This window comes from Candoia aspera, chromosome 2, assembly GCF_035149785.1.
Source record: "Candoia aspera isolate rCanAsp1 chromosome 2, rCanAsp1.hap2, whole genome shotgun sequence".
Taxonomy (NCBI): Eukaryota; Metazoa; Chordata; class Lepidosauria; order Squamata; family Boidae; genus Candoia; species Candoia aspera.
The window spans coordinates 195,629,527-195,646,894 of record NC_086154.1 but is presented as its reverse complement, the minus strand read 5'-3'; the positions used below and the strand labels follow the sequence as shown (position 1 = coordinate 195,646,894).

The following is a 17,368-nucleotide window of genomic DNA, read 5'->3' as shown; positions in this document are numbered from 1 at the left end:
GTGAACAGCTTACAGTCTTTATTCAATAATGACATGGGACTATAATTTCTTGTTAAAATCAAATCTTGTCCCTCTGAGTATTAATGCTATATTAGCCTATTTCCAACTCCACTGCACCTTTCTTCCCTGTCGGGCAGAGTTCATCATGTTTTGTAAGGGTTGTAAAGGTTTATCCTCAAAACATTTATAATAAGAAACTGATAATCCATCTGGTCCAGGAACCTTTCCTAGTTTAATCTTTTTTATAGCTTCAGAAACCCTCCTTATTGTTATAGGTTGGTTCAAAATCTGTCTCTGTTCCTCTGTAATCTTTGGTAAATTTTGTTTCTTTAGATATTCATCTATTTTTTCTAGAGAGATGTCACTTCCTTTATAGAAATTAGAATAATATTGATGAAATGGTTTTTATATGGCCACATTGTTCATTAATATAGTATCTCCCTCTTGTAATTTCAATCTCATTTTCTTTTCTTTTTCTTTTCATAATTTATATGCTAGCCACTTCCCTGGTTTATTTGCCAACTCAATATTTTTTTGTTTTGCATGACCCATCTTTCTTTCCATTTATCTTACTGTTTACATAGAAAATTGCCATTTTAGAAGCTTAATTTGTTGAGAAATACTTACCTTTTCTGGAGAATTCTTTAATTCTTCTTTTCCCTTTATTTCATCTAAGATAGCTTGGGTTTTCTCTTGACTCTTCTGTTTTAAGTTCACATTTATGTTGTATAAAATGATCTCTAATAATAGCTTTACTTGCATCTCAAACCATTCTTAAATCAGTGCCTTTAACCTAAATTATTTTCAAAAAATTATTTTCATTTCTTTTTCAATCTGACACTATTGCTTCTTTCTGTAGCAACATTTTGTTCAGTCACCAACTAAGAGAATTAGGTTTTCAAATCAAACCCACAGGATTATGATCGGAAAAAGCCTTTGGTAATATCTCTACTTTAGAAAACTTAATGGCCAAACCTATTGAGATCCAAATAATGTCTATTCTTGAAAAAGATCTTCGTCTTTCAGAAAAGTAAATAAACTCTTCTGAATTGCCATTTTTCTGTCTCCATATATCAACCATATATCAACCAGCCCTAAATTGTCCATCAGATCAAAAAAACCTTTTGGCTATTTGCCTTGAGTAATTCTAATTTTTTTTTTCAGAAGTTCTTTCCAGTTGTGGGGAGATCACTCCATTCCCCATCAACCACCACTTTTCATAGGAAAAACCTGTTACTCTCTCCTTAAGTCATTTATAAAACAATGCTTTGTCCTCATTTGGAGCATCAGTTCCCAATCTCAAAGTCTTAGTCCCATGCAGATTAACTTCCACCCCAACAAATCTGCCATGCTCATCAGTCAATACAAGTTCTGGTTTTAGTTGGGGATTTGTGTACAAAACAACTCCATTTCTTTTTTGTTGTTGTTGCTGCACAAATAAATTCTTCACCCAAAATTTTGTGAATCAAATATTTTATGTCTTTTTTTCTAATACGTGTCTCTTGTAAACAAATTATATCTTGTTCTAGTTTTTTCAAATAATGATTTTTTCCCTCTTTTAAAGAGCATTTGCTCCATTTATATTCCACATTAAGCATTTATAATCCATCATCAAGCCAAAAGTTTAGAAAAATCTATGCCTGTAGCATGTAGTTCAGTATCATTTCTTTCAGTTTCTTGTTGCACCTGTTGGAGTTTTTGTGTAGTCCTCTCTGAGACCTCCATTTGGCTCTCCTCCAATTCCTCTTTGAATTTTTCTAAAAATTCCTTTGCCTTCTGAACAGAATTCAGTTGAAACCTCTGTTGTTTAAAAGCAAAAATCACACCTTCCAATGTTTTCTGTCAGAATGGGATCTTTTTCCACTTTAATCTCTCAGTTAAAAAAAACACCTCTTTTCTCTTATGCAAAATTCTAATGAAATTTCTTTAAGAACAATTATATCTGTATTATCAGTCTTCAATCTTGTATTAAAATGCTGCTGCAAAATTTATCTCTTGTCTTCTTCCTGACAAAGTGCACCAAAACATCCCTTGGAACATTTTTTGTTCTCGCAAATCTGGAACTTATTCTATATATTCTATCTATTTCTGCCTCAGTGTCCTCCTCTTCTCAATCCAGAAAATTTGCCAAGGCTTTAATAATCTTTTTTCCAACATTTTCACCAGAATCCTCTGGGATTGCTCTAAATCTCAAACAAAATTCCTTCTCTCTCAGTTCCAACAGAACTAGATTATCTAGTTCTCTTTCCAACTGTCCGTAACTTCTGTCTTACTCCCTAAAGTTTCCACTTGGTCATTAACTTGCTTGACCTCTCCAGACACTTGTTTTCCAGAGCTTTCCATCTTCTCCTTTCATCTCCTCTTTCATCTTTACAAGTCTTTCATCCATTCTTTTTTCAAAAGCTGTCAATTTGGTATCAAGTGATTTAGTTAGTTTAGTATCAAGTGATTCTGCTAATTTATTTCCCAATTCCGCAAACATTTGCTGAAGCAAATCTGGTGTAATTCCTTTCTCTGCAGGTTGCTCTAGTGATCCTCTCCTCCCCTCCATTCTCACTGCTTTTCTGGTTGTCATAATATTGTAATCCAAAAAGGAAAGTGTCTCAAACAAGAGGGGGAAAAAAAGCAAGCTTTTCCCCCCTTTTTTCTGTTCTTGTGCCTTTAATACTTTCTTCTCTAATGGCACTCTGTAGTTCCAGTCAACATCACAATCCACATCTCCATAGCTACATTTCCGTAGCTACAGTCAGCATCACAGTCTGGCTCAAATTACCATTATATTTTGTTTTGCAAACTCTGCCAATTGTCTGCACTCTTTAATAGTAAATAGAAAACATTCCCATGAAGGTCTGGTTCATTTGTCTAATTTAATTCCAATTTATTCAAAAGCACTTTCACTAAAAAATAATATTTCAAAATACTGTAACTGTCCCCTTTATACATTTTGAATTTGAACTTTCTTAGATCAGCTCATTATTAAGCTTTTTACCAAAATTTTAAACTCTTTAAAACCCTTTTCTTTCTTTATTCCTTTGTAATCCAAAAAGAATTATAACTCACCAAGTGGAGTCTTATCCTGATGCTTAGAAAATCTTTCTTTAGCTGTAAATTAATTACATTCAAAAGTGATTAAGAAATGAGGCAGCTGAACTTTGTGTCCATATAATAGGTTTCAGTTATGGTTGTGAGCTTGACTGAATTCCCTCGACTCCCAGCTGCTCAACTCATGAGCCAACCCCAAGAGCCTCAGTTCCTGCAGTCTACTCATGAGGAGCAAATGGGCAATCCCTATCTCTCCTTTATCCAGAAAGATTTCTGCTGGCCAATCTGTGCCATATTGCTGTCTCCTCTCCTTTGGGGACATCTAGTTCATCATGATCCTCACTGGAAGCTCTTGGGAATACCCTGTAAGTTTCTGTGATAGGTCTGCCTGTCTACCTAGTACAGCTCCTCTCAGTCAAGGCACAAATTGAAGCCAGTTAGTGGCCTGCTAGGACCACAGAATTGGAGCAGAGTTTAACACAGGAGAGGAGCTGTGCACAGAAAAAGAATATTATCTTAAATAGCTTAAATGAGCATGTCAGAGAAACACAGGTTATCGATCTTACACACTTAGCCCTCCCAGGTATAAAGAATTACATGCTTAGACATAGTAGGTTCAAAGGTAAAGTAAAAAGAATCCTAATGACTTATATTCTTGGTTCTGTTACATCCATCTCTGGTGGAAAAATGATGTTCCTTGTTTCTTCTGTTCTTTAACTATACTTAGTGATCTCTTAGCCCTATAGCTGTTAAGAGCTGCATGGAAGAAAGGGCTAGGCACATGGCTTTAGGCCCAAGATGGAGGCAGAGGAGAGCAGCATGCTTGCTGCCTCCTCAGTAGGTGGAAGAAGGAAGAGGAGAGAGGAAGTGGAAGTGGCAACAAACAGCTTCCTCAGTAGCATGGAGAGTTTGCATCCTAGAGCAACCATCCATATGCTAATAAGGCATGCTGGATTTGCCAGGACTTCCAACACAAATGACCAGGCTCAAATTACCCTGTTTCGGACACATTACACAAAGACTTAGCTCTCTGGAAAAGGCTGTAATCCTGAGAAAGGGGGAAGGAAAGAGAAGAAGAGGACAGCCAGCACTCAGGTGAATGGACTCAGTTACCGTGGCGATGTGTGCACTCTTGGAAGACTTGAAAGACCAGGTTAGAGACAGATTGTCATGGAGAAAATCTGTGCAATTACTAGGAGTCGAAAATGACTTGATGGCACATAATCATTTCCCACCTTGGTTTGGTATTACAGTAGTACAAATGGATACCCAATATGTTTGTAAAAAGACCACTGTGTGGAAAGAGTAAAAGCTTAAAATCTCCTTTCTAGTGTGGTCTTCTCTGGAACCCTCTCACTAAGCTTGTGTAAGGATAGGATGTTCCTGCTGTCTGTTCACAGCTACATTTCATTCCAACTCTCTACTTCATTTTAGAGGCCTCCAGGATAAGCGTCACCAGTCTTCGAAGATCATTGCCAAGAGGATAAAGGCCAGACAGCAAGTGCCAGATAGTCAGGTTTAAAGATGCAATTGCTTTCTTTGGTCAGTGATTTTCCCTACCCCCCCCCCCGCCCCAGAAGTAAATAGTAATGGCAGCACTCAGCTATCACATTTTGACTAATGCCCATTTTTGCCTTGATCCTGAGAAATGGGTTTGGGGCTGGGCTTGGATGTGTTACATTCCTATTCAGAATCAGAATTCTGTACAGTAGCTTTATTTTTTATTTCCTCTGCCTTTTCTAGAGCCCTTAGTCAGAAGTTTCGATTTCCAAGGAAACACAGTATGTTTTTTCTACTCATTTTTTTTCCTTTCCTCATTAGGCTTATTTTCTCTCAGTAGAAGCTGAACTACCAGTGCAACTGGAACCTTGTCCGTCAGTCTGTTTGGGACATAAAGTAAAATAAAAACAAACTTGGGTTGATACATTTTATTAAATTCCCTGATGCATCAGAAGTGTTACTGATAATCCCATTATCTGCATCTTGGGCATCTCTGGGGAATTGGAGGTGGGCATGGCTTCCATCTTACGATTTTTACATACACACCCTGGGGGATGCCCCTAATATCTATTTCTCCTGGGTTATCTGAGATAACAGTGATATTAGCAACGGTATCACCACAATGCAAAGTAGAAGTTGGATTTTAATGGAGGTATACTTGAGAAGCTCAGGAGGAGGACATTTTTTTTAATCTTCAGAGAATGTTACAAAGAACATTTTGACATGTTACATTCATGAACTTATCTAGGTAAGTTTCATTTTTAACATTTGCTTGAAGGTAGAGTTAGGCAGTCTAGGCTTTGACTTGCAAGTGCAATTACTATATGGATAGCTGGGGAAGGGTTAGGGATAGGGATAGGGAACCTGGCTATCATAGGTTGTACTTTTCCCTCTACTTCTACTCCCTCTGAATACATATCAAGTCAATATGGGTTAATTAATTCATTACTATGTCCCTTTCTCCCACCACCTTCTGGAAAAGCAGAATGTTCTGTTGTTTCACTGAAAACATAATCCAGCAGAAATCTTACACAAATCTCAAAAAGTAAGCCAATCACTAATTGTCTCCACATTTCATAAATTAATTATACTTAGTTTGAGATGAAGCATCATGGCTGTTTCCTTGCAGCAGCTAATGAAAACTTAGCCTGCAGAAAAGTGAAATGCTGCAGAAGTGTTGATAACACTATCATAATAACACCATTGATAACACATGAAACCTCAGGGAAGGAACTGTTGAAGGATTTGGAATTACAGCCTCTCTCATTTTGGAACAGGTTATCCAAGACTTGGCTGAGCTTGTTCAGGATTTATCCAAAGGTGACCTAGCAGGATTCTCTTCTCTCCCTGTCTCAAACAATGCTGTGGACTTGGTTCCCTTGTTTTTGCTTCTCCTCCCCTCCCACCTTTTTTTTTTTAGTTTAGCTCCCAAGTCCAGAACAAACATGGTCATTTTTCATCTCATTATGTTATTGTGGTTAGATCTGGGAGGCGAGAGGGCTCAACCACTTGACATTTTATGAGACATTCCTCTGTTTTGGAAGACTTCATTATTATGTTATTTGAGGACACACACTCTTTCAGCTATAACACTTCCTTCAGCCACTTTATGGGATACTTTAGTTTTGCCAAATATTGAAGCTTCTCAGTGGTTTATAATAGTTTTGCATTTTAAATGGCACTATTAAATACTGGATGATCGGTGTTTTTTTATAAGGATTTTATTAAGTTTCAAACAAATATAAAAGCTACAGAAAAACAAACAACTACAAAGAAAAAGAAAAAAAACGTGTGAAAGCACAAGAGAGAAAAAAAATTAGAGTTACAAAAAGAGGTGACTTCTGACTTTTAATAGCAAGGATATACAACAATTTTCCATAATCAATCCCTTACTATATATTAAACCAAATCACAGTATTTCTATAAATCATTCCATTGGCACATTATAAAAATCATTAAATATAGTTGTTCCATCCCCTTATATTAAAAGAAAAAAAAGAAACACACATAAACACACCTCCTAATCAACTCCCCCCTCAAGGATAACATTTAATTCCTTTCTACTACTATACTATACATTCCTGTCTACTATAATAAAGATCAAACCAAAAAGCATATAAATTGTCTACCATTATACTTGATAATACAACAATTTTAATATTAAATCCAAAACCAGATATTTTTATAATTTAGTAATCTTAATCCGAATCGTTAAAGATAAATGAAATCAGCCAAACCCTAAAAGCAATCCAAATAGATATTCTTAAACCTTTATCCCACTTCAAAATAAACCAAAACATTTACATGTCCCCACAATGCGCACAGAGCTTTTTTCTTACAGAAATCAAACAGCTCAACTGCCCCCCTCAAAAACTCCGACTTCTCTTCAGGAGACCTCCCATACATAATAACCCCTTCTTTTCCATGGCATTCCATCAAAAGATCAATTTCACTTGTGGCTTGTAACTCAATCTCTCCCTTTAATTTCTTGAACTTGACTATCCAATCTTCATCCAGCATTTCAACAGAGATCAAAGATTTCTGTCGCTGTTAAATTCTTCAATTCCATCCACGACATTCCCATCCAAGACACATTTTAAAGTTTGTATTTTCCACAATGTCCTGAATGCCTTGCATAAAAGCTTGGTAAGAATCAGAAAGAATCTGTTTGAAATCTCAGTGAAAATCAGAGAAAGTTTGTTTAAGATCCTCCAAGCCTCAAGCAGTAGATTATGGCACCCCCTAGGAGCTTAACCAGTGAAAGTCAAGAATATGAAGGAGTTACAGAATATGTTTACATAAGTGAAAGTGAGATATGCAGACAGTGTCCCAGGGAAAGTAGAAGCAGAAAACTGGAAGTTCAAAACAGCCAATTCAACATGTAGGAAAATGCTAATATCTTCAAATTTAGTACAAAAATAGTAACAGGGAGACAATTAAATTATTTATTTGGGTGGAAAACAAACCAAAACTTAAAAGAATTTTTAAAAAATTAATCCCAAAATAATGATAAGCACCAAGAGAACCACTTATCCTTGCTGTAGAAAACCTCTCTTAGGGTAGAAATACTTTAAAAATATATAAATTGGGTGATTTAGAAATGGGGTGGCCAGTCTTAATGTCCCTTTAAGGTTACAGGGCAGCTTGGAAAATGGTGATGTCCCAGCCTCCCGGCTACTCTTACCAGTCGAGCACGAACTCCATTTGCAATCTACTGGCTGAAAGCCACCATCCGGAGGACAAATGGGGTATTCCAAGTGTTTTCCTTTCCTGGAAAAACACCCCTGGGCTTCAGGAAAAACCTGCCTGAGCCTGAAAAAAATGCTGTGTTGTCAGTTCTGCCTGCTAAGCCCACGGGCGCAGCTGTTCGGTCCACCTTGTCCCCACCGGATGTCCAATGCTGGATGATTGGTGATAGCTCTAGATGTATGAAAATCCCACCACCCCTGGAAATAAGCTGCACATCCCACCAAGGTCCTAAAAATAGAGTTACGCATCTCCTTGTTCACTTTTTCAGTTGAGTTAGGTACTTGAAACCAACCTGGTTTTGCATTCTTTATGTGTAAAAGTGCTTGAAATCTTTGGGTTATGCTTTTTTCTCTCTCTCTCTCCAAGCTTACAGTGGTTTATAATAATATACAAATATCGAACAGTTGTTTATCACAAAAGCTTCCTTACAATATAGCAGTTTCAGAAGTTTTAAATTTTCACTTAAGGATTGAGTGAGTTTAAATGAGAAAATTATTGGGATACTAGTGAGTCATTCTCAATGATACTGAATAATTAGTATCTGTATCTCCATTCACTACTTCATTCAAGAGTAAAAGCATCAATAACTATTTATAGTGACATGTTTGGCAACATTCTCCAATCAAGGACTATACTTCCAGCTTGATGACTGGTGCAATACCTGGATTTCTAATAGCCCACTTTCATATAATGGCTTTTTAAAAAGGAAAATGAAGCTTATAGCCCAAAGAATTTGAGAATATGTGATCATCTGGATCCAGTGACATCTTAAGCTGCAGGGACTCTGAGCTGCAAATGAAGCCCGCTCTACATCCCCAGGCTTATTAGAAGCTGCAGCCATATGCAGGATTCCTTTTGAATAGATGCAGACCTGTCTTTCCATTACAGGTAGTCCTCACTTACTGACCGCATTTGGGACCAGCAACTCCATCCCTAGGCATCATGGTCATAAAGTGAAACATCATATGACCACACTGACTTACAATGTCAATTCCAGCTGTGGTCATTAAGCGAATCACTGTGGGTCATTAAATGAGATGTCGCATGACTGCAGCTTGCGGCTTCCTGCCGGCTTCCCCATTTACTCTGCTTGTTGGAAGCTGGCTGTGAAGGTCACAAATGGTGATCGCATGACCATGGGCTGCTGTGACCATCATAAATGTGTGCCAGTTGCCAAGTGCCCCCAGCATCTGACTGCGGGGATGCTGTGATGGCCGTAACTTCAAGAACCAGTCATAAGTCTCCTTTTTCAGCACCGTTGTGACTTCAAATGGTCGCTGAACAAATGGTAATCAAGGACGATACCTGTAATTAAATTAGAACACCCATATATGTTGAGGTTCAGTCAGTTATAGCAGAGGGACTCTGGCAAAGCACAAACAGCTGTAGGCAGGTGCTGCAGTTTCCTTATAATAAACAACCTTGTAAACCCTCTTACGAAAGTTCTATGTATGTCTGAACATTAGTTTCAGAGCACAAATGCATTCATATCACTCATATATGCCTTGCTATAAATAAATCAACACCCTGCCTTGCTATCCAGATCAGACATTCCAGGCACAAAGCATCTTTGTCTCCTATGTGTACGTTCTGTTTGCTGCTCACTTCAGGACTTCCACTGAAATAATGTCCTCACAACTAGATTTGAAAAACTTGGGGGAAAGCACATGTGTATGAATATCTGGGAGGTTATGTCATCTTTACAGATCCCTAACACAGGTATTAGCATCTCGCTCAGAGAATCTCTAGGAGTAGGAGCTCTGGTTGTTTGCTCAAGGTAAATTATTTTCTTGGCACATGTAATCAGCCATGCATTTTGCTTTGAGAATGTTGGGGATGGATTTTCAGTCACACTGTTCTATTTTGGTGTACCAAAGGTGATTGGTGAGGAGGTGGAGTGGTGTGCTTTCTTAATCAAATCAGCTAGAGAAGAGAGGGTAAATTTATTTTTCTCTATTTTGGACCTTGGGCCCTTTTAAGAAAAAAACCTTTCTTCACAGTTACACTTTATTAAGATTGTTAAGCAAGAGATTTAACAGGTGTGTACATGCAAAAGTAATCACATCATAAAAGTGGCTTTTGCACATGGAAGAGGGGAAGAAAATTGGCATACACTTGTAGAGATGATTCATAGAAAACTAAGCTCTCCTTGTTTGCATTCCTGGATTCCTACCCACTTGAAAATGTTCGAATGAAATATTCTGAAAGCTTTACAACAAATAATGTTCTGACCAACTTTCCATTCCTTTTCTAACAACAAAAAACATTCATCTTTGACAGGGATTGGGAAAAATATATATCTGTTTGGATGAGCACTGAAATAATAAAAATCAGTAGGATGTGGAAGGATGTGCATGGTGGATTTTGCTAGTGGCAACCACATCTGTGGGAATCAGATAACAATCACAATGGCCCATGTGCAAGCAGTGTTACAATAGGAGAGTTTCTGTCAGTCACCTGTCAGATGTCTGCTAATATGTTTACTTACAAAAGCAATACTGTCATGCGTACTTTTGAACAGCAAATTACTGTTAAATAAGGCCTGTTTAGCAGAAGGGTGTGCATAGAGTTATATGTCTGCCCTTACATCAGCCACATACCAATGCACAATTATTCACATTTAATTTTTATTCAGTCAGCTTTCCTTTAGGGGGGTGTAAATGGTCCAGACCCTCTGTGCTAGATAGGCCCATATGTTGACTTCAGCAGCATTTCCTGAAACTGTTTATAAAGTTATAGCACACTGCCAACTGTATCATTTGGCTGGTCTTGAAATAAGAATTCTTGAGTTTGCAAGCTGATCTGATTTTAATAGAATGTACAGTTTGTTAGAACATTGAAATATTTCTTACACTGGCAGCATGGAAGATGCAGTTGTTTGGTGGTGCTTATAATCCTATGCAAAATCAGACAGTCCATTTCTTTAGTGAACATTCTAGCAATACTTCATCTCAACGGGAGATATACCTCTTCTCTGGAGAGTCCCTATATGCGGTTTAGTCATACTTCTTCGGAAGAACTGTTCCTGTATTTTGTGCTGCTGTCAGCCTGCCTTCACTTTCTAAAATAAGAATTTGAGGGGAGAAATTGCCTTTAGAACCACCTAAACAATAAAGAAAAACTTAGTAAGGGCAAGTTGTTTTACCGAAAATCATTACAAAATGTTATTTTGTTTCTCATGTCCACTCTGCAGCTCAGAACTGTTATGAAGATGCTATAGCTCACTATGATAATTTTCAGGCTTTCATCTACTGGATAATAAAATTATAAAATACCATAAACAGTATGGTTTAACAGAGTTCTTAATATCTTGTTCTTGTTCCCTTACCAACTTAGTGCTGCGGGGTCTGGTTAAAAGGTGGCACCTGTGTTCAAAGGAATCGCTTTTGGTATCACTTAATATCAGAAATGTATGTCACTTGACCATTGTTAAGGCTAAGGGCATGAATAGTTGTGTTCTGTATCAATTAGAAGCTAGGGTCTAAATATGGATGGGAAAGGCAGTGACTCAGTGGTGTAATTCATCATCCTTTTAATAACCGATAGAAATGCAGCTGCTCAGTATCTGACCAATAGAGTGGACAACTTTTCTGCCTGAAGCTTCTAGATAACTGTGCTTGGAATGTATGGTTAGAATGGGGGCATCAGGTACGTTGGATTCATGTCTCTTAGCTGAGTTTTTATTGATGGTATTGGACTTGATTTTAGCATTGTGCAGACACTGAGGAATAATTTGTGGGACCCCATGTTCTTTCTTTCATAGTACATGTTACCTTCCTTGAAATTCTACCTGTGCTGAACTACTTCCACGTGTTTATTGGCCTTTGAATAAATTACAACTCACTCATCTTACTTTTTGTTCCTTCAGGTGAACGACCATTTCCTTGTACATGGCCAGAGTGCCTTAAAAAGTTTTCCCGCTCTGACGAGTTAACAAGGCACTACCGAACCCACACTGGGGAGAAGCAGTTTCGATGCCCACTTTGTGAGAAGCGGTTCATGAGGAGTGACCATCTGACAAAGCATGCCCGTCGCCATACTGAGTTCCACCCTAGCATGATCAAGCGATCTAAAAAGACCAGCTCTGCCTCCTTTTGAGTGAAAGACTACAACTGGGGTTAGGGTGGGAGATGTCCATCAATGAAAAAGGCAGAATGGATCAGCACAAATATGTCCACCACTGTACAGTAAAATACATGTACATTTCCCCCTACTTGCATTTTTAAAGCACATGTAGCTGGAAATTAAAAAATTAACATTTTGTTCTGTCCACCCTGCTGTGCTACCAACCACAGTCTTAAACCAGTGGCTCCTGGGTGGATGTGGGGAGTGGGGGGCTGTATGGGGATCAGCAGAAATAATGCAACTTTTTATAGTTTAAAGAATCAACACTGGTGTGTGGGTGCATGTGTGTGAACACAAACACACACACACATATGTATATAAATTTATGTGACTGGGTGATTTGACCTGTGACACCACAGTAGTGATTCCAAGCTCTTTGTGATTGCTGTGTCATGGACATGTTTTGTTGACTAATGTAATGCTGCTTGTATTTTAAAACAAAAAAACAGTTTAGTGAAACCACTTTCCAACTCACTTAAGTATTTTTCAAGTAAAGCAAAACAAAAACATCGTAGCACATGATAGATGGAATTTAAATTTTCTCAGTGGTCCACCCTGTTCAAGACTGTTAAGGAAAAACATGCATCATTCACAGTATTGGATTGGTGGAAGAAAACTGTACTTTTTACCAAGTTATCCTTTGTGAGCTGCTCTTTTTTTCCAGTGGAAACATGCACAGAAACCAATTATGAAACCAAAAGGAAAACAAGAAATCATCCGGCATCATACATCAGAGGCTATTCATTGCCATGTAGAAAAGAAAAAGTGCAACCTAAATCATACTAAAGAAATGTGACAGAAGTATGAGACTGAGTATTTTTCCTCCTTTAGCTGTTCCTAGACTTTCATCTGAAAAGCAACCACATACTGTACTGTACTATACAATATAAATACCACTACCAGTGCTTTATTCTGCTGGGTTTTGTTGGAATGAATGCATAACAGCAGCAACCATCTTGATAAGCTACCACTTTTGTAAAAGTTTTGTTCTCTTACAATTCTTTCTCTCTTTCTCAATGGTGCATTTTCTTCACCTTTCACCAGAATTCTGTGTCAGCCAATGGAACTATGCGCATTTAGGGTCGGTAGAGAACCTTTCCTTGTTTTGTTGTCTCCTACAGAATGTTCTCTATGCGGATGAAGACAACGTACACTAATTTTTTTAAACTACTTTTTAATGGTCTTCTTTTTCATAAATTGCAGCTGTTGTACAGAGTCTGGGGAAATCAATAACAACCAAACTAACTGCAAGTAGTAATTCAGACTCCAATGCAGGAGGTGTGTGTCAAAATACTTTTCGTGACATAGCCTCACCACTATGTACCTTGCAATCTTAATCCTCCGTATCAGGCTTGATACAGTTAATGATAATGGCAATATTTCATCTGTTTAAAATGCTATGGTTTGCTCTTCGGAACAGAGGCAACAACGTCATTGGAGAAAAGCTCTTGCATCTAGCCAAGCTGTCATATTTGTTAATGTTGAAAGCATGAACCTGATGAAGGTTGTAATTCATGGACGTTCCCTCCCCCATATCTCGTAATGGTGGAGAATCATGTTTACAGACTTCCCCAGCCCTGTCCTCGTCCTTGACTCTTCTTTCTCATGAAGGAAGGAGTGGTGCAACTGTCCTACGTAGGGCTAAATTTGTTGGTGAGGAAATCACATTGTAGCCAGAGGGATTATACCAGGATCAGTTTGCCCAACTTTGTAAAGAATCTGTACATACAACTCTTGTAAAGTATACCTGCTATGACAGTATCTTGTTCTTGTTTCATCTGATAGAAAGCTAGCTTCCTAGAAAAATAAAATAAAACATCTCAGAGAGTAGAGTATTCTACAATTGTCTGTGGCTTCCAGCACTAGAACTCAGTATGCATCCAGCATTTTTACCTGTGTGGTTCATTATAAAACCTGTCTATGCGAAGAGAACAGCTTTTAAATAAAGGTGTTGGGGCAATGAACAACTTATGGCATTTCAGAAGTAAAAAGGGATGAGTGTTCTTCAGTGAAGACATGTCAGGAAACCAAGCACACTTTCTACCTCCGTTTCAACTTCTTGAAACGTTTGTTTTATGATAAACCAAAATTAATTTCTGGTGTCCAAAATAAATTGTAGGGATGTTTGTTCTTCCTTATAAAAATAGGTAGCCTGGCTCTTTCTATTGCTCTAGTTAAAGAAAAAAAAAGGAAGTATTCTGCTTCATCAGTACTGTTAATGCTGCCTTGTTTAATAAGGGTGAGGACTGTGTGGTAAGTCAGCAGCTCGCAACATGGTAGTATTCCAATCGTCCTCCCTTTCTATATGAAACCAATCCTTCAGAGCCTAAGCCCTAGTCTGAGTCCTACTAAACAGTTTGCCACATCTTTACTGTTGCTTTGGTGTAGGACAAGTGCAGTTTTAGCAAAAGAGAGCTCCAAAGCTGAATGCTGCTGTACCAAGCAGGTCACAGCACTTAAATGGCACCTCCTTATCAGGTCACAAAGGCACATGAGAATAATCAGGTTTGGTGAGATTATGGTTAGGGCACATGCCTGCTTCCTGACAGCTGTGGGCTTGTTCCTTTATCTCACATTACGTGACCACCTCCAGTCCACCTGAAGGTTCTAAGTTGGTCCCTTGGGCTAGAAAGTCCTAGACGGCCAAATGGTGCTAATCACGTTGCTCCCTTGTGGACTTCAGGTCAGGGTATAGAAATGGCTTTGCCTTCACCACACCAGCCAAACAATTTGGCATAATAGTTTGCTGTGACCTAATTGGCAGCATATATTATTTGAAAACGAATCATAGGAACTGTTCCTCTCATTCCTAAAAGGATTCTTATGGGCAAATCCAACCATAGGATGTATAAAATAATGACTAGGTTGCTTTTCTTAACAGCTCTTCCAGCTATAAAAAATAGTGATCCCTAAACACATTTGGGATTCACACTTACGATATTCTCATCATCATAATGAGGTGTGCACAATCCTGCCTTCATAGATAATTGGCAGTGTGTGTTATTTCTAGAATTGGAGTGGCCACCAGTTTGTAGTGAGTAGGTTGTCTGACGTAGGTAAACCCGTTACATGCTGGATGTCTCCACTAATGTGTATTGAGAGATAATAAACCTCCTAGCTTGGTAACCATTAAACATGTCAGATCACCCACTTTCTGCAAACAGCCACAAGGTTCTTCAGCTATGGTGCAGGGAAAGCAGCTGCCATGATAAACTTTTAATTGGGGCCATCTTGCATACCAATAGTTAGGCTACTGATTGACACTGGCCTGCTTCCTATATTAGTTTTAGACAATGTGTGCATAACCAGGTCTTAAAGGGCTGGTCTGGAATTTGACAGCAAACAAAGTTGAGGATCTTGGACATGATTTGTCTGCTGCGTAAGTTGTGTAAGACAATTGATTTGCAGGGAAGAAAGGAAAAACAGGTGCTTAATTCTTACCCACTCACAACTTTCTTCTCAAATAAATCTCCCTCAGGCTGAATCAGTTGGCAATTTGGGGAGAAATTGGGCAGGATTAAGCATGTATAGTACCACTGCTTGTCCCAGTAAACTGTTTTCACTTTGCAGCAGAAGCAAGGATTTCTTCAACCATGCTTGCTGACAAATGCACCCAGGTCCACTATATTTGTTAAAATGTTTTATGTGGGGAATGTAACCACATGCCTGTGCCCCAGAAAAGAGATGTATGGCTCAAGCATCCAGGAGTTCCATGAGGTTACTCTCAGAAGCAGAAGACTGTTTCTTAGATGGTTAATCTCCACATGCTTACTTGAAAGCAACTTCAAATTAATGAAACTCACTTTCAAGTAAATCTGGTAAGCAATGGGATGTAAAATACGCTTCTTAGGAGTCTTCCAAAAGTAACATCTACCCAAGAAACTACCCAAAGTTTATTAACCACTAACAAAACAATAAAATAGGACAAGTTTGTCAGCTTTGGTGTAAGAGTAAGCAGTGAATTTCACTTGCAAATCTGACACTGCAGTGAAATAGGTTGTAGTCTTTTAACAAATAGGAATTCGAGAAGAGGCTACAGCAGGTATTGACAAGAATTAAAAATCAAGTTCTTGGTGAACACATTTGCCACGCCACTCTGGAAATTCTTAAAGAGTGCTGACGTGAAAGCGGCTCCTCTCCTCCGTTCAGAAAGACCTTCCTAGAGAAGCCATGGCTTTAAACTATAGCTATACAACATCTTTTGTGAACAATTTTGATGACTTCTATACAGGTCTCTCCTCTGTCGATGGACTAAGCCCAGTATGCACCAGACATATTTTTCAAATGCTGTTTTATTGCAGGTTAACAAATCTGTAACACTGTAAAATACCAATCTTTACAACTTTAATCCATTTTATTTTTGTACAGTATTCGTATCCTTTCTAAGTTATTTTGCTGTCCTGTTTTGTAAATCATATGAAATTGTAAAAAAAAAAGAAAAAAAGTAAAAGTAAAAGTAGGAGTAGATGTTTTTGTACATATGTATATAAAATGTCCAAATACTTAAAAATAAAATGAAACGAAATGGAAAAGTTGTTTGGGATGATTTGTATCAGAGTGTGATCACTCAAAATTGGATAGAAATTTAGCTACTGTAGAAAACAATGAGAGGAAATATCTGTTATCAATGGAGACAAATCACTTTCCCCATTTTGAGTCTTCCAGATGAGCAAGACAACTCCTTAATCTTCCAGTAACTTAAGGCCTTTGGAGTTGAAAGTCAACATATAGAGAGGTCATTATGTTGGGCAAGGCCGATTTAGATAAAAGTAAAACAAGCAATTAAAATGGCAGAACTGTTAAGTTGGATAACTTTTTTAAAAAAATAAAAAAATGGTGAAGCAGGAGAAAAAAAATCAGAAGCTAGCAGTTAAAGCCACCCCATGTTTTAAAAAGTCAGATTTAATATGTCAGAACAAAAGAAAGTATATATATATTCTAGCCAAGGTTTGGGAAAGCAATGACCCTCTAGATGTTTGGAGTACAATTCTCACCATCCCTAACTACTGACCACACAGAGGAATTTATAGGTTTGGAAATCAACATCTGGAAGGCCCAGGGTTCTCCACTCTTGCCCTTAGTCCCTAGCAGTTGCTAAGAAGCCTGCAAGGGAAGCCTTTGATAAATCTATCCAACGATCTGAGCAGTGCCAGTAAAATGGCTCTTTCAGCAATTGCCCATCTCATCTCAACTGTGGCAGTGTAGGACATTTAGGGAAGAGCCCTTGCTACAGCTCTTAATTCTCGAAGAGATCCCACAGCCCACTGAATGATACTGGGCTTTCAAGATTAGTATTTTAAATCGCACTAAGAAAACAGTGTTGGGAGCCTTGTTTCGACTCTGAAAGGATGTGGTTCTGGTAGTTTCACCCAATAGCCCAAGGAACAGTATTCGCATATTTTGAAAACTTTGCATAAGCTTTAAAGGCCCTCCCACATGCCACACATGTCTT

At 38.2% G+C, this 17,368-nt stretch overlaps 1 protein-coding gene across 1 annotated transcript in view; it reads left to right on the top strand.

The window, feature by feature from the left end:
- Window positions 1-16,425, top strand: part of KLF9 (KLF transcription factor 9) — a 29,382-nt gene extending 12,957 nt beyond the window's left edge. Inside the window, exon 2 of the mRNA XM_063295145.1 lies at window positions 11,660-16,425. Within this exon, the coding sequence (XP_063151215.1) occupies window positions 11,660-11,889 (230 nt within the window). The 3' untranslated portion in view covers window positions 11,890-16,425. The remainder of the gene's footprint in view (window positions 1-11,659) is intronic.
- The last annotated feature ends 943 nt before the right edge of the window (window positions 16,426-17,368 follow it).